General features: G+C 39.0%; 1 protein-coding gene across 1 annotated transcript in view; it reads right to left on the bottom strand.

Annotated features, from left to right (window-relative positions):
- The window catches only part of LOC122798476, an 820,137-nt gene that overhangs the window by 606,772 nt on the left and 194,782 nt on the right, over positions 1-18,583 (bottom strand). Inside the window, exon 4 of the mRNA XM_044067429.1 lies at positions 12,522-12,651. Coding sequence (XP_043923364.1) covers positions 12,522-12,651 — 130 coding nt within the window. The remainder of the gene's footprint in view (positions 1-12,521; positions 12,652-18,583) is intronic.

Here is an 18,583-nt window from a genome sequence, read left to right as displayed (position 1 = left end):
TCTTATCAACCAGGTAGTTAGCTAAAGTTGTTTCAAGCTACTGTGTATCAAACAACCCCTATCTTATGTGAGTAGGTCCATTCTATGAGAAAGATTGTCGTACTTGCACTTGGCCATTTGCAAAAGAGGGGAGAACCACTGTTGCCTGAGTCAGAATGGAGGCACCATAATGATATTTGCAGAGACCCTTCAGAATCTTCAGAATGACCCTGGATATTAGTGGAAAGGGTGAAAAGGCATACAGGAATATTCATTTCCAACAAAATGAAAATTTGTCTATTTTCCAGGCTTATTGGCAAGGAGTCCTAGAGCAGTATTTTGCCAGTTTGTTGTGAATGGAGGCAAACAGCTCTACTTGATGTGTTCTCCACAGCTGGATCTAATCCTGGAAGATCCCCTGATTAAGTTTCCATTCATAAGAGTCCATCCTGGTCTTGCTCAGCTTGTATGTCAAACTATTTTCGTCTGATGGTATGTAAGATGGCTGAAGTGTAAAATTATGCTGAACTGGTATATCTCATTGGTTCATAGGTTCATACTTGGCTATCTGCTCTAGGGCATTTATAAGCCTAGCCAGAGTGTGTTTGGCTTTCGCCACCGATTTTAAATTAATTTTGCTATGCCCTTTTTCAAGGTTAGTATACTGTGCCTCTGTCTAACAGTGACACAGAAGTGATACCCGGGGTAAACCTATGATCCCCCATCCACTCATCAAGATTCCTCTTGAAGAGAGTCAATGATGGACTCTGCCTAACCTGGACTGGGATTTTATTCCAGAGTGAAGGGAGCCTCTGGGTTATGAATTTGTCCCTCCAGCATGTCCTATTTATTTCAGTGCTGAGATTCAAGTCTCTCGAGCGCATAGCTCGATGGGATTTGGATTTTCTGAGGTGCAGCATGTCCATTAATTCCGGTTTGGACATGGCTTTATACGTCAGGCACAGATCGCCTCCGAGCAGGCGGTATGCCACTGAGTAGAGCTGGAGTTTCTTTAACCGGGCAGCATATGGCATCTGTTTGAGCCCATTGATCCTCTTGGTGAGGTACTTTTGGGGTCTTTCCAGTTGCTGCAGGTGTCTGGTAAGGTACATCCTAAAAGGGGTATTGTACTCAATTATGGGCCTGATGAGGGATGAGTAAAGAGGCACGATGACCTCCCCTGATCTAGATGTGAATCCCTTCATGATTAGGTGGGCTATATAAAATGTTTTTCTAACCAATTTGGCCACGTGGTTGTCAAATGAGAGATTGCTATCAACTTGAGTCTCCAGGTCCCTAATTACTTCTTCCGTACCTAATGGAATACCACTTATGTGGTAATTTGTGGGCACTTTGTTTTTGCCAAAGGGGATGACTATACACTTTTTGGCGTTTAGCTTGAGGCCATGGCTCTGGCACCAGTTGTCTGTTTCTATGAGGCCCTTTTGGAGGATGCTTGTGTCGGCTGGAGAGTTGATTATGGCACCCAGTTTGCAGTCGTCTGTGAACTTGGTCAGCCACAGTCCTTCCATGTTGGCCTGTACCTCTGAGAAATATATACCGAACAAGAGAGGTCCCAGGACTGAGCCTTGTGGGATGCAACTTGTAACTGGTTTGGAGTCTGACATGGCTCCAGCAATTCTAACCATGTGGGTTCTGTCCTTGAGCCAGTTTGCAACCCATCTAGTGACATAGGGGTTTATATTTAAGCTGGTGAGCTTATCTATAATGCCCAAGTGGGGTATTGTATCGAAGGCTTTTGCGAGGTCCAGGTAGGCTGTGCGGACCACCTTCCCCTCGTCAATGGCCTTGGTGACTGTTTCAAAGAAATCAACCAGGTTTAAGAGGCAGGATCTGCCCTTAACAAAGCCGAACTGGGTAGGATCCAGTGTCTGTAGGTCCCCAATATCTTTATTTATAAGGTCCATGATGATCCTTTCCATAGCTTTGCAGACCAAGCTAGTCAGGCTTATGGGGCGATAGTTTCCAGGATCCGTTGAGGCTCCACCTTTGCAGAGAGGGACCACCGTTGCTGTACGCCACTCTTTGGGTACATATCCTGTAGTAAGGCTGAGATTGAACAGTAGTTTTATGTTTGGGTTTAGCTCTTCTTGGAGTTCATGTAGGACACAGCCTGGGACACCGTCTGGTCCCATTGATGCTGTATTTTTTGCTTTGGAGAGGGCGGCTCTTACCTGAGCATCTGAGATGTCAGGGGGGCAGCACTCTGCTGGGATAGATATTTGCCCTTTTGGTGGGGAGTTTGCGCTGAACCTGTCAGCTAGGATGTTGGCAATGTCTGTGGGTTTGTTGTATTTTTTGTCATTTTGGACTAATTCTGAGCATATCTGGGAATTCCCACCCAGGTTCCTAACATAACTAAAGAAAGCCTTGTGATTATCCTTAGTGTCCTGTGCAATTTGTCTCTCGAAGCTGGCCTTAGACGATTTTATGAGTGCCCATAGTTTTTTTCTAATACTGATCAGAGATGCCTTCCCTTTTTGGGATTTTGCTCTATCATGTAGTAGCTTCCTCCTTCTATTGTATAGTTTGTTTATGGCTGGGGTCCACCAGACAGAATGTCTGCATTTGGAGGATTGGGTCTTGGTTTTATTTGGGATTGCATGATCTATGCATTCCTGAAGGTGTTCATAGAATGCGTTTATAAAGGATTCTGCGGTCTGGACTGTATTTTCCACAGGCCCGGGGGCTTTGAAGGATTCCACCTCGGTTTTGAGGAGTGTGAAATTTGCTTTAGAGAAGTTTTTCACTGTGGTTTTCTGGGCGGGGTGGGGTCGGATGTGAATATCCAGTGAGATTAGTTTATGGTCTGATCTTACCAGTGAGGGATACACTTCTGGTCTGGAGCATAGAGTCCCCTTGTTGGTGATGATCAGGTCCAGTATGTTTTCCCCTCTTGTGGGAGTGGTAACAAGTTGCTCCATAGCATTTGAGTTTATAAATTCTAGGAACCTTTGGGCTAGGGTGTTGAAACTAGAGTAATGCTCCCAGTCTATGTTCGGGTAGTTGAAGTCGCCCAATATAATGGTGTTTGGAGAGACCTTCATATTTTCCGGTGTTCTCAGAAAGGCCGAGTGGAGTTGCCCACACCGCTCTTTTTCTTCAGCACTTCTTGAGCTGTTTAATGGTTTGGCCATATGGAAAGTACTCTTATTGTTTGGAAGCTAGTTGGATGTTATATTCTTAGCAGGATATTTAAGCAATAATCCATGACTGTGTGTAGATATATCAGGATTTACCCACAGTTAGTGTGGTTTGATCATGAGGACAAAGCTCAAGTGATTAAACAAAGTCAGAGATGAGTAAATCCTGATATACCCACAAACAAGAGTGGATTATTGCTTTTATATGATGAAATTATTTAAGAAAGAAATTGTTTACCTTCCTTAAATAATGTCTTTGTATAAGAGCACTTCAATCTTCTTCAACATTGTCTTCTGTGGGCTGACATACTGCACTTGGGACTTGTGTTCCCACACTTGCACATTACATCAGTGCAGGAGAAGCAAAGGAGAAAAGACAATCAACATTGCTGTTTTTTATGTTTAAAAAGTCAGGATTTATAAGGAACAGTGGAGCAATACTAGGAGAATCAGGTATGTTTCTGTTTCTTTAGTTTTGCAGAACATACATGGTTTTACTCCTATTTTGCTGTCCCCCAGCATATACCAGTAGAACGTCTTTCCATTCAATGGCACTTCTGCGGCCTGACTTTTTCTATTGGTATATGCTCAATTTACAATGAGCACGCTGGTTGGGCTGTCCAATCAGCGTGCTTCTTTTTGAATAGCATTGAACAGTCATTATATAAAGCCCATATAGTAAAGGCTACTGCGGTAGTGATTATATGATGAACATCCATAATATCCTGCTATAGACACAATTATACTACATAACAATATAAAAGAATTAGTCAAGCATTTAAATATATTTTTTCATACAAAAATTCTCAGCAGAAAAAAAATCTCTTTATTCTTACAGATAGTCCATCATAAAATATTTCTTAGTAAAAAGAAAACAAGCTTTCACAGAAAAACATAGTTTTTCCTTCAGAACAATAGTTTAGAGGAAGCCTTTTCTCTGAAAGGAACTTATCTGCCCACTCTTGAAGGATCACTAACCAGTTGTCAGTTTCATGAATCCCAAAAGAGGAGAGCATTTCAATGGCAAGAAAGCTCTGAAACTTTTTGGCAGTCTAACTACTGTTTATATGGAGCTTAATCTCCTGCCAGTGTGTGAAATGTGCCTCTTAGCTTTGAAAAGCTGTCTGGTTGGTCATATCCTTGTTAGTATACAACCCTAATAGCTGAGGCTACTGCAACAGTGATCTCCTGATGAACTCTGCAGAACCATTAGCTGATCTCAGAGCTTTGCAGTTACAGACAAAGTGTCTGCAAGCACAAACAATCAGAAAATGACTAAACAATGAACTTTGAGGCATCTGTATGGGAAAACACTAAAACTAGTACTGAAAACAGAAGTGATACCCAGTTCAGTGAAAAGAGAGTCTAATACATTGAAGGGAATACAAGTAGATGCATTCCTATTAATATCAATCTCTTTAGTATAAATTACCACATTGCAAAAATCAGTTCATTTAATGGCAGCCAGGGCTCTTTCTTAAGGTGGAGAATTGGTTAACTGAGAGTATGCAGATTATTTTTTTACATCTGGGAGAGAAGTTGAGATGGTACAAGAATGGATGCTGTGGATCCAGGATGGAAGACTGGCTCTAGCATGTATTTTCATCATGATAAACCTAACTGTGGAATGTGCAAAGCCTGTGGATGTTGCTATCTATTGGGGGCTTCTGTCCATATATAGAAGGGTACTTTCTCTTTCGGAAAGTGTGTATAGTTTTGTGTATTTCCTGTAAGTTAGAAGGGGTTAGGGAGTTAAAATGAAAATTTGCAGTTATTTTGTTTCTTGAGTGTCTTTTTTGAAATTGAAAGCCTGTGAAAATGTAAAATAGGTCCAGATTATACAATCAGCCTGCCAAACATTAATATATAAGTTGCAATTTGGAAACTTATTTAAAAAAATGTCCTGTAACATATGTGAAAGAAAGAGCATCTTAACAGAATGACTGCCTTTATCAATCAGTTAATGCCATGTGAATGTCAGTTTAGGTATGAACAAGAAGCAAAATCATATTGTACAATTAGTAATGCTACAGGAGATGTGCTTAGAAATGAATATGTGAATTTAGCAAAGAAAAGCTTCTAGAATGGTTATTCAATATAATATCAGGGCCAAAGGAAAAGCAGGGGAGGGCAATAATACTGATTGCAAGAGACGTTCCATAATGCTGAAAGAGAAGAAAGACAACAAATGTAAACTTGTGGCAATAAGGGGTCATTGGCAGAGGAGGAGGATTATTTTGGCATATATTTATATTCCTGTGAAAGCTACTATTAAGGAACTTAAGAGAATTATGGGAGAGGTAATTAGCTTCCAGTAGGGAATATTATTCATAGGTGAGGACTGTAACTTGATATGCGATAGTGAAGATGTATCAGGGGACCTATAAAGGGAAATATGATAAAGAATGGTAGATTTATGAAGAAATATATGAGAATATTTGAGGTGGAAGACGTCACTAGTAGGACCCCAGATAAAAGGGTACAATAACTGAGTTACACTGAGTTTCACTGGCTGGAAATTATGTTTCACAGGGGCATAAATATTGAATTGAAAGCTTTGAAACACATTTCATAACTATTTCAGATCATTCAGTAATATATACTAAAGTAAAGATGCAGGGTAATCAAGTGAAAATGAGAGACGAGCACTTTCATACTTACCTCCTCAAAAGAGATTAATTTAATGGAAATCATTTGGGAGTTGTTAGGGAAGATACAAATTTCATCAGAACAAATACCTGGAGAGTGGAAAAAAATGAAAATGGAATTTGAAATACGGTACAAATGAGATAGAGAGAGATATAGTCTAATATGGTTTGCCATTCTGTCGAACCCACTTCAGTCGAAGTCCAGAGGCCAAATGGCAACAATGTTGAACCCGACATTGTCGAGGTACAAATCTTGCCCCCCATCTCGACCCACGTTAAAGCCCGTTTCACAATTTATGGTGAGTTGTATTTCAAAAATGTCAAAGTTCGATATTGTCAATTTAGCAGAAGTGGGTCAGTAATTCCAACATTCGATGGAGTCTGGTTCGACGCTCTCATGGTAAATCGCCTAATATATATGTAGTCTGGTTGACTGAGTTTGCAGATGACTGCAAGCTAGGAGCAGTCACTGAAACTCAAAATGACATAGCCATCCTGCAGGAAGGTTTGTCCTAAAGAAATAACTGGTGCCAAAATTGTGGACTGAAACTAAATGCCAAAAATGCATTATTGTATCATTTGGGAAGTCATCTACCCCAGGGAACTACCACATTAATACTACACCCCTATGAGATGACTCACTTGTTCGGGATTTGGAACTTATGTGGACAGTGACCTAACTTTTGACCGTGTGTCTATTGTTGTAAGAAAGTCCTTCTGTATTGCACAGCTTATAAATAAAGGGATTTTATCTTGATCTAGGGATGTCATTATCCCTCTTTATGCATCCCTCATTAGACCAGTCATTGAATATAATGCCCCCTTTGGCATGTATCTTTCCAAAAATATGCAACAACTAGAATGCCCACAGAAATACCTGACCTAAAGGATACAAGGCCTTAACAACATGTCCCACATGGACTGATTCAAAGCCTTGTCACTGCACTTGGTATCTTTCAGACTGCTAAGAGCTGACTTGTGTCTGGCATACAAGACATCCTCCGACTCAACAGTGATGGATTTACTGCACATCAGCAAGTCAACTTGTATCAGAAATACTCAGTCTAGGGATTTTAAACCTCTTCTGCAACATCAAGAGGACAGTTTATAGGTTCTCATTGCTCTGGAAAGGACTCCTCATTCACATAAAAAACTTCATCCCTGTGCATATGCAAGTGCAACCTAGATCTGTGGATGGAAAAAAGAAATTTTATCCCAGGACTGCCCCCTGTACTAATAGAGAGAAATGCTTTATCCCTTGCATGGGTCCCCTCAAATTGTCTATGGTCCCCTTAATGGGTAATATATAATTATCAGCCATGGGATGGGTAAGGCCAATCTCTATCCAATTGGGACAGGTTAATTTGAGCACAAAAAGGGAAATTGGTTAGTCTTCAAATGGTCCAGAAGGGCGTCTAGCCTAGTACTTACCTTTGAACCTATATGGCAAAGATATAACAGGAATTATTCAGAGGGATTTTCAAATATTAAACTATTGCAAATGAAGGGAAATCTTACAGAACAAGAAAAGGAGCAATTGCTGAGTACTAAAGGGGAAATGATGGGGTATTTGGAAAACATGCATGAGTTTAGAAAGTTTGATGTTAAGCACATATTTTTGATAATTCCAGAGCATAAAAGCTATTGGCAAAATGACTTAGGAAATAGAAAATAGAAAGGGGTGTTGCGAAAATTACGGCGTCTTTGACTCTACAGAAGTATTAGAGATATTTAGAAAATTTGAAAAAAATCTGTATAGAGCAGAAGAATAGAGAAATAAATAAAAAAAAAAAATAGAAATATTTATGAAAGACTTAAACATGCAGAGATTAGAGGAAGAGGAAGCTCAAGAATTAATAGCTAAGATGGGTGAGGATGATATAAAAATGGTGATGTATAATCCATCAACAGGGAAGTCTCCAGAGATAGATGGAATCATTGTGGAAATTTGCAAGTTAGGAGAAAAAAAGATATATAGGGTTACGTTTAACAATATTTTAAACCATTAACAATGATTTTTACTGGTTTAAGAAAATTACTGCAGACAACATGGATAAGTTCTCCAGTTGCAAGAGACAAATTCCAGGAAGCAAATTCAGACATCAGTACAATAAGAGGTAAGTGGCCTAAAGACCATACACCTCAAATTTCCCAGCTTTTGCAGAGTGATCATATTTTTTTAATCTTAATTTTTACCTGTCCCTCATAACTTCTCAGGTAATCAATGGTGATTACTTGTAAGTCAATAATGTGATAGTTTACACTTGCATTACTACTGTTTAGAAAAATGCAGGCTGATACAAAGTCTTATTTTATGTGCATCACAGCGCTATATAAAAACAAAATGTTTTATTTTTTTACGGCCTTTGTGACACAATCATTTAAGAATTTTACTTTCCCAAGAATCCATGAAAAATGAAGTTGGAAGGTTTGCCAAATGTATTACCAATTTTTAGGTAGTAAGGATTAAAATTTGAGGACACAAAAAAGCTATGGTGCAACAAAAATAAGTGTCTCGCTGTAAGTAGGTGGATAGTACAAGACAAGAGCACACAAACTTTGTCTCCCACTGTGAGTTATCAATCACAGCAGCAAGCATCTCAAATTAACTTTGGCACTTTGACAGATATGAAGGGGAGGTGTTTAGGGGGAGAGGAGATGAGTTTAAGGACTACAACTCAGGCATAACAAAATAATGAAAATTGGCCACTTTAGAAAGAAAAAGAAGTAACAGGCACTGAGAATACTGTTCTGCGTGATTATCCTGTTCTGTTTGTCTTTTAAGTAGTCACTGAAAAGCAAGAAATGGTAATTAAACCTGACTGCCTAAAAGAAAGCAGGGTATATGTGAAAACACATGTAATGTCAATTTATTGACAGGAGCTTAGGAGCTATGATGTAATATTTTAAAGCCAAACACTGCATTGTGGGATATCTAGAGGTAGACTAAAATAATCAAGGTGCCAGACCCCATGTGTGCAGACTCAGGAATTACATTTAAAAATATAAAAAAGTATATAGAGTCCAAAAGTGGTATAAAATGTAGGAAACATCAAGACATGCTGAAATAAACGTTTTTTTTTCAGTTTGTGGGTATGGTTCTCCTTTAACAGTGAACCTGCAAGATATCCTAAAAACTATAGAACAATAACTTGTCTTTCAGTGATGTGTAAACTATACAATGGAACGGATGCTGACGGAGTTTATAATCATTTAGAAGAAAACTCAATCATGGCAATAGAACAAAAGGGTAACAAAAGAAAGTCATATTGAACAAAGTATCATCTGTTCACAATGAATAACTGTAAAAAAGGGGAAGAATCTGAGTATGGCATGGACAGACTACAAAAAAATCATTTGACAGCATCCCACATTCATGGATAAAAGAGTGCTTACAAATGTTTAAAATACACCCTGCATTGATTACATTAAAGTGACCTTAAAACAGTGGCAAACCACTTTGCAGCTATGCCATGATAAATGATGAACTATAATCCCAGGGATAAAAATTCAAAGGCAGACATTCTAGTGCGACTCTAATGCTCTTTTGTCTTGCCCCTAAGCCGTTAAGCTGTCTACGTAATAGATTAGGTCATGGCTACAATTTGGCTCCTAGAAAACAACAACGTGTAACGATTTCTTATATTCTTTTTGTAGATGATTTAAAACTGTATATTTCATCAGATGAGGAACTAAAAGCACAACTGCAAGTGGTCAAAACTTTCTCAGGTGATACAAAAATGCCATTTGGTCTTGATAAATGTACAAAAGCAACTTTTAAAGCAGAAAAGCAGCAACACCAAGAAAATATCAGGTTGGGACAGGAATATGATATAAAATAACTTGAATAAAAGAGAGTGTGTAAATATTTGAGAAGAAATGAAGTATCAACAATAAAACATAAATAAATGAGAATAAAACTTAAGAAGGAATATTTTAGAAGACTAAAATTAATACTGAAAACAGCTCTGGCATCCAGAAACAAAGTCCAAGCTATAAACCAATTTGCTCTTCTGTTCTAACTTACAGTTTTGGGGTGATTGACTGGCCCTAAGAGGTACTGTGTCAGTTGGACAGGAAAACAAGAAAAATTATTCATGCTTATCAAATGATTTATAAAAATCTTTGTATACCAAGATTATATATTCCCCATTGTGAAGGTGGTATGAGCCTCCTCAAAACTGATTGCATGTATAGATCTGCAATCGTAGGACTACATATATATTTGCTGACCTCACAAGATCCAAACATAAAGAAAGTTTTAAAACATGAGGAGAACAAGTCTAAGATGATTGTCCTGCTTAGTTTAGCATAAACATTTCAGTGCCAAGCAGGAATGGAAATCAAAGCAAAAATAGATAAAAATCAGGCAACAAACTGAATGTGCAAAAAAGAAAGAACATAAGGTGAAGGATCAGATGAGATGGCAAGAAATGTGGAGAAATGCAAGATTATAAGAACAGAAAACTCCTGGAACAACCTCCTATCAATCAGGATTTAATGCAGGAAAGATTAAGGAGAGGTGAATTTAAACCAAAAGATGAAAGGTTTACAAAGTCCATTGAACATGTTGGAGAAAGAGATAAATGCAGGTTTTGTAAAACAGAATTGGAAACAGTCTTGCTGCTGGGTGCAATACGCTAATGGCAGAAGGATTGTATACTAAAATGCATAATAATGTGGCAAGACTGTTGCATTGAGAATGGTACAATTATAATAATATTGAAGTAGCTGAGAAGCACTGGAAACATGAGCCACAAAGCATTATAGAAAATGATGATGTTTATATCACATGGGATCACCCATTGCCAACAGTTTGAAAAATAGATGAGAGAAAAACAGATATAGTAGTCCAGGAAAAGAAGGCAAAAGTAGCACTGATCATTCAAATGGCTACACCCATTGATTACAGTGTCCTATCTATACAGAGACACAAAGTCATAAAATACCAGGATTTGCAGGCAGACATGAAGGCAATGTGGAAGAAGGATATTCAGACAGCAAGTAGTAGTAGGAGCAATGGGTCTCATAAAAAAGAATTGCAGTTGTATTTAGATATGCTACTGATACATGTAACTCCATATGAATTGCAGGAGACAGTTCTTGGCACATTGTGGGTGCTGGGAAGAGCACTTTTGGTTAACTTCAAAGATTGAAACAATATTAATTGCATGTACTTTAATCATACTTTGACTTAGGAATGGGGTCCATTCCTGCCATAGTATTAGAAAATCAAAAGTCTTGGAGAAATTAAAAAAAAAGGACAAAACATTTGAAATACTGTAATGATTAAAAGGAAAAGTGTACATAACCACAAGTTGTTTAATTAAAACATTTAAAATCATATGTCTTGACTCTAGTTGATTGTCACTGTTGAAGTGACACCCCAACCCCATGTGTAAAACTGGGAAAAGGGATTGTGGATAGATGGATGGATGGATATTGCCCGGATTACCTTTTAGCAAGAAATATTCTCCATCTTAGATAAATAATCTAGTTCTGTTATATTAGGATCCCTAATAACAAGCTTAGATCTCTCTTCAGCATTTTGTCCTACAGATGTTTTTAAACATATTGCTGTTGTGGATTTCGGCTTTTCCCGGTTAGGGGTCGCCACAGCGGAACTCCGGTCCGCTAATGATTGGCAGTTGATTTTTACGTACCGGCTTGCCAGGCCTGACGCACAACCTGCAACGAAGGTACACCAATTCACGCATGTCTTCACGCAGAAGACAGTCTAGCTGAGAATCGATCCGGACAGCATCTTACTGTGAGGTGACAACACTACCACAGCACCACAATATTAATAATTCTGTTTATCTCAAATCCATGATTATTTTCACAAAAGTTTTTATGATGTACTGTGTGTGTGTGTGTGTGTGTGTGTGTGTGTGTGTGTGTGTGTGTGTGTATATATGTATATATATATATATATATATATATATATATCTATATGTGTGTGTGTATGCATGTGTGTGTATATATATATATATATATATATATATATATATATATATGTGTATGTATATACACACAAAGACACACACACATTTTAAAATATATGTATATATACATACACACACACACACACACACACACACACACACACACACACACACACACTCCACGGTGGTGCGGCGGTAGCGTTGTTGCCTCACAGCAAGAGGTTCTCCCATTCGATTCTTGGCTTGGGTTGGGAGTGCCTTCTGTGTGAAGTCTGCATGGCCTCCCCGCGGTTGAGTGGGCGTTCGAAAAACATGCGTTGAATGGGCGTGCCTTCGTTGAAGGTTGGGCATCAGGCTGGCAACTCGACACCATAAAAAACAACTGCCAATCATTAGCGGACCGGAGTTCCGCTGTGGTGACCCCTAACCGAGAAAAGCCGAAAGACAAACAACAACAACTTTATCTTTTAATATAGGGACTGTCCTCTACAACTGTTTTTTTTAACCTCTGTTTTAATTGGAAAGAATTCCCCTGCATTACCTCCTAAGATTTCGTCAGCTTCCAAAGAAATTTGCATTACTTTGTCCCTGTCCGTACTTGCCATTTTTACTTCATTCATTAGATCTGCATTCCTTGTATTACTTCTTCATTTTTAAATATATCATTTGTATTTTCAGCATTTCCCCAATGAAAACTAAAAGAGATTTGCACATTATACACATAATTACATTAATGATCATGTCTTAAAAAAATGCTAAATGTAAATATCTCTAGGATAACTTACCTCCAACTCTTGCTTTATAGATCCCAGATAATAATATCCATCTGCTTCTTGTCTTGCTAAAACTTTTGTACCAACAGTTAGTGGGCTTGAATCTATGGACCAGTATGGTATGACAGCCTTCTCACAAACACTAGAAGTGATAAACAAAGAAAGTGTCCCTAACACCATGAAAATGACTAAATGCAAATGGCAGCTAAGATGCACTATAAAAGAATAAAGTCACTCAGAATGTCTGGTTATCAGTGCAAACTCAAGTTTGTCAAGAAAGTACAATGCAATACAATATTATAAAAAATGTCAAAAGGGCAGTTGCATAACTTGCTAGATTGTCTACATAACTCACTGGATTGCCAGCTTGCTCACAGATAGGTCCCAAGGGGTCAGGATCAGTGAGGCCACCTCCACCAAGAGATTGGTCACTAGTGGAGTACACAAGGGCTCTTTGTTGGGTCTGCTATTGTTTGGCATCTACTTCTCATAAGTCAAGGATAATGTCAAAGGCCTCTGGCCCACAAATGTCATAGATGACTATAAATTAGGAGCTATTATAGATTCCCACCATGACACCACATCCTACAAGAAGGTCTAACACAAACAAATGACTGGTGTGAAAGCCATGGATTAAAGCTTAGTGCAAAGAAATGCATTATACTGCCTTTGGGAAAGTGTCCACCCAAGCTAATTATTTCATTGATAAAACACCCTATGATTTTTCCCTACAGTTAGCGATTTTGGAATATATGTAGACAATAATCTGGCAATTGATCAACACATAGCCAAGGTAGTAAGAAAATCCTTCTATGTTGCCAAAGACATAAACAAGGGTATGGTATCCAGGTTCAATGAAGTAATTGTATCTCTCTACTCAGACCTTATTTGACCAATCATTGAGTACAATGCCCCCTTTGGCATATACCTAATTGGGCACTTGCAACAGTTGGAATGCCCTCAAAGGTTCCTCACCAGGACATTCCATGGTATGAATACCCTATCCTCCACAGATCACCTTAAGATTCTCTCTCTGTACTCAGCTTCCTACAAGTTACTGAGAGTTGATCTATACCTAGCACATAAGGCATCCTCAGATCCAGCTCTGATGGATCTCTTGCACATCTGCAAAACAAATAGCACCAGAAAAACTACATCCAAGGACCTGAACTTTATCTGTGACATAAACAGAACCTGCTCAAGGGACCGATATTTGTCTCAAAGGATCCCCACATTATGGAATAAGGTCCCCAGCAACGTGAAGGAAAGTTCATCCCTGACTCTATTCAAAAAAAGCCTTTATCGTTGGATGGAAAATTGCAAATTCACCCCCAGTCTGGCCTCCATGTCTCTGATGGACAGAGGTCAACAGTAAGTAAATTAGTCCCCAACTAACATATTCCCCTCACTAACTAATCCTTAGCTACCTCTTTACTAACATACCCCACCACACAGCCATCCAAGGAACTCTGAGACAAAACTGGGTTGGGTTGCATGTCTAGGTTTATAAAGACCCTGGTGATCATTAGCCTGGTATGAACTTATGATTCAATGAAATAAAAGCAGGTTGCAAGAGGAAAAAAAATCTAATATTTCAGTTGTTCTTAAAAATGTGATATTTTGACCCATCAACACTTGTATCTTTAGAAACTGTATATTTTCTTCAGCTAGGACTAATATATACTGTGGACATTGACTGTAGATAAGGTGATAAGGTCAGTGCTAAATAGCAAAATAAAACTAAGAGCAATAAGGTAGATTCTGTTTGTTTAGTCAGATTATTATAAGAAAACATCTCTCCAAGCAAATTGTTTACATAAAAAATAATAATGATAATTCACTTTGGAAACAGTGCTGACGACTTTGACAAAGGAAACAGAAGGGTTAGAAAATGAGATCTACTTAAAGTGATTAAAATTACACATGCACTTTAGACAGTTATCCAACAGATATGGTTATGCTCTTAGGCTTAGGCAGCCTATATAAATAAAGCATCAGGATGTAAATAGCATGGAAAATGTTAAAACTTACCATTATTTACTATATGGATGTTTTCCGCACAATTCCATTCAGACTGATATGAAACTTGAGCATTATATATCTCTATCTTTGAAGTGTGTCTGTCTGCCTATCTGTCCATTCATCCAGCCATCCATTAGTCCATCCATCCATCCATTTTGAGACTCATCAGTCACACTAAACCCATTAATTCTCTTTCTATAATTAAGTGTACCATGGCAAAGTACAGTTGTATAATTCCTACTTACCTGTAACAGTAGATGTTTGAATTGAATTCCTCACAGCCTCAATGACATTTTGGGTTACCTACTAAGGTAACACAGTATTGGCCAGCTTTCAAAAACTCAGACTCCCCTTCCTCTTTCTTCCTGTAACAGGTAATTAGATGAGCAAATGTTGAGAGGGAAGCCTTTAGCTATCACAGGAAGGGAGTGTTCAGCCTTTTTAACTTCCACAAAGAAGGAGAGGAAAGTACCTGGAAGCCAGAATCACCTAGCAAGAGTAATCTTCAGCCAATCATAATACAGTATAAAAAAAAGCAAATCCAACAACAACCGCATCAAAGAGGTTGAAACCCACCTGACCTATGCACATTCTCTGGGATGGCACGTGGGTGCTGCCACTGAGGCTGTGAGGAATTTGAACATCTACAGCTATAGTAAGTAGGGTTTATGCAGCTGTACTATGTTCACCATTCTTACTGCCTCAGTGGCATTTTGGGGAGATTCCCAAAACTTATCCTACCTAGGAGGTGGAGGGATAAGGATCAAGGAGCCCCTGGAAAATAGTCCTAGCAAAGCCCGCTCTGGATCTTGAAAAGGAATGCAATTTGTAGTGCTTTGTGAAGGTACCACCAGAGGACCAGGTTGCTATCTTTAGAAGGCTTCTAGAGTCCAGCTTTTTCAATATGCCTTCAAAGAAGATAACGTCATAGTTAAGTGAGTAACAGAAAGCAATTGCTCTGAACAACCATCTTGCAATATTTTGCCCAGAGGAGACAACAGCTGTTCAGCATTCTTAAAGGAATTTGTTTTGTCAATGTAACACCTGAGCTGCCTGTGCTCATCCAAGTTATGTAAGATGCTTCTCCCTTGTTTTTTTGGATCAGGATAGAACACTGGAAGATGGGGTGATTCAAGGTAAATTCAGAAACAACTTTAGGCATGAATGATGGATTAGTGCATAATACAACCTTGTCCATGTGAAAAATTAGATAGGGTTGGCCCACCATGAAAGATTGCAGCTCACAGACTCGCCCTGCAAATGTCAGAGAAATAAGTAAAACAGTCTCCCAGGTAATGAACAGCAAATCAGCCCAAGAGGCAGGTTCAAAAGGAGGCAAGGTCAGTTTTTCAGGAATAAAGTTGAGATCCCAGGGAGGAGAAATTTGTTTTGAGGGGGTTTCACATGCAACGCTCCTTTCATAAACTGCTTGACCACAAAAACAGACAAAAGAGGGGATCCAAGGCAGACAAGCTGAGATGGCCACAAGATGCCCTTTAATAGAAACATACAACAAACCATCTCCAAGTATCTCACAGAAATATTTAAAAACCAGAGGGGTTGAAACCCTTCTGTGACCTTACTTATTGGATAGGTACCACCTAGAAAACTTCTTCTACTTGTAAACATAAGATTTTCTAGTTACAGGTTTTCCTGCCTCTTTAAAAGCCTCCTGCACATCCTCATGGAACAAGTGTCCAAAAAATATGAAAACAGAATCATCCAAGCTGTCAGCTGGAATTGCTCTTGGCTGGAGTGCACCATTTGCCACTGATTGTGAGCAGATCCAGTCTGTGAGGAAGCTTGTGGTAATTGCCCTTGGCCAGTTCCATTAAAAGGGAGAACCAACTTTGCCTGGGCCAAAAGGCATTACCACAATAATCTTTGGTAAATCTTTTTGAATATTTACAAGTACCTTAGGAATCACTGGAAAGGGTGGGAATGCATACAGGAACATTTTGACCATGGGAATGATAGTCTATCTTCCAAGCATGGCTGAAAAGATTTCTTGAACAAAATGTTTTTCAGTTGTCTAGTTTGAAAATAGGCTAACAGATCTCCTTGAGGTGTTCGCAACATCCCCATCAAGTCCTGAAAGACCTCTACATGGAGCTTCCACTCATGAGGGTCTGTTCAGGATCTCCTTAGTCTGTCTATCACCATGTTTTGCTCTGACAGAATGCATAAGGCCTGAAGAGCTATCTTCCAAGCCAACATTGCCAATCAATTAAGTGGGTATGACCTCGTACCCCCTTGGTTATTCAGGTACCACATCAGTAGTGTTGTCTATGGCTACTAGAAGAGGACCCAAAATCTATAAGTTAATAAGAACTTTTAAGGTGTGAATCACTGTCAACAGCTCTTTTACAACATGTCCTGAGGATCCCACAAGCCTTGCACTTGATCTCCTATGGGCAATACTCCCCATGCCAAATATAAAGAGTCTGTCTAAACAGATCAGACTGGGTTCTGAAGGTAAAAAGGGAATCCTGGATTCTGAGACAGGTGATACCTGCACCACTGCATTTCATGTTTCACAAATCCCAGTACCGGTACCTGGAAATCTAAGGAATGAAGGTGCTGAGTCCAGAAATTCTTCAAGTACTGTTGAATTTTTCTCATGTGTAGTCTGGCTAGTGGTATCAACAGGATTGATGCCATGAGGCCTAGAATTTTGAGGAACTCTCTTGCTGAGACTATGTGTGAAAAATCAAAGGAATTGCCCTAATAAGTTAGAAGTTCATCTTCTAGCAGGAAATCCATCCTTTTTAACCTGACAATCCAACACCCCAGAAAAACAATTGTGAAGGTGTGAGGACGGACTTTGGAAGTTCAATTTGAAGCCCATAAGAGAAAGGGGGATGCAACTTTATCTAAGGGCTCCAAGCATGTGGATATAGAATCTGCACAAATCAGCAATTCATTTAAATAAGGGAAATGTGGATGGCTAGAGTTCTGCAATAGGCAACCACTGGGGCTAGACATTTTGCAAACACTTGATGTACAGTAGATAGCCTAAAGAGTAATGCAGAAACTGATAAAGTCAGCCAGACACAGCAAAGCTCAAAAAAATCCTGAAATTGCAAACAATAGGAATATGATTATAAGCATCCTTGAGATCTAGAGTCACCATGAAATAGTGGTCTGGAAGCAGAGCTAGGTCCGACTGTAAGGTGAGCATTTTGAATGTCAGAACTTTTATAGAGGTGTAGATGTGTTTAGAAAGGACAAATCTAGGACAGTCTCCAGGACAGCTCTGTTTTGATATCAAAAAGATTTTGGAGTAAAATTCTTTACCTTTGCGTATCATAAGCACTGGTTCTAGGACTCCTGCTTCTACCATGTGATTCAGCACTGAAAAAAACAGCTCTGTCTGATCTGGTGGGTGTTGGGGTAATTCTCCTGAAATGGGGGAGGATTTTCTATTCACTGGGAAGTGTATCCTCTCTGAATTATTTTAAGAACCCATTTGCCTGGGACTATATGCAGCTAGGCTGTAAGACTTTGAAAGAACCTGGAGGAAGGAGGAATAAGAAAGGACAGGAAGGAGGTAGGGGTGCTGTGTCATTTAGCATAGTCATTCCTTTCCGAGTTGATGCTTTTTTTTTTTTTTGGAAAGGACCCCCTCTTGTTTGGTTTGAAGTATTATCTTCCTGCCATTTCCTCTTGGATCCCTGACTTTGGTTTGGCTGAGATTTTTGTTTGTTCTGCCCATTGAAGTAAGACATCTGCTTTGGGGAGAACTTGGGTACATGAAACATCCTAGATATCCCATTCATTAAGTTGACTGTATCATCCCACTGTTTGAGAATCCGTGTAACAGAGGGCCTAAACACCAATTCAGAACTTAAAGGTGCATTCAACATTTCTACTTTTCAATCAGTAGAGAAGTTCTAATTATGTAACCAAGCATACAGTCTTAAAACAATGGAAGAAGCAGTATTTTGTATCTGCACAGACAAGCACAACTCACAAAGCATGTTTCAAAATCTGAGTCAAATTAGAAACAATTTCAGTCATAGAAGGCAAAAGTCTACAGGTAGCAAAATCAT

Source organism: Protopterus annectens, chromosome 3.part1, assembly GCF_019279795.1.
Source record: "Protopterus annectens isolate FY-2018-M chromosome 3.part1, PAN1.0, whole genome shotgun sequence".
NCBI lineage: Eukaryota > Metazoa > Chordata > Ceratodontiformes > Protopteridae > Protopterus > Protopterus annectens.
This window is presented reverse-complemented; position numbering and strand designations above follow the sequence as displayed.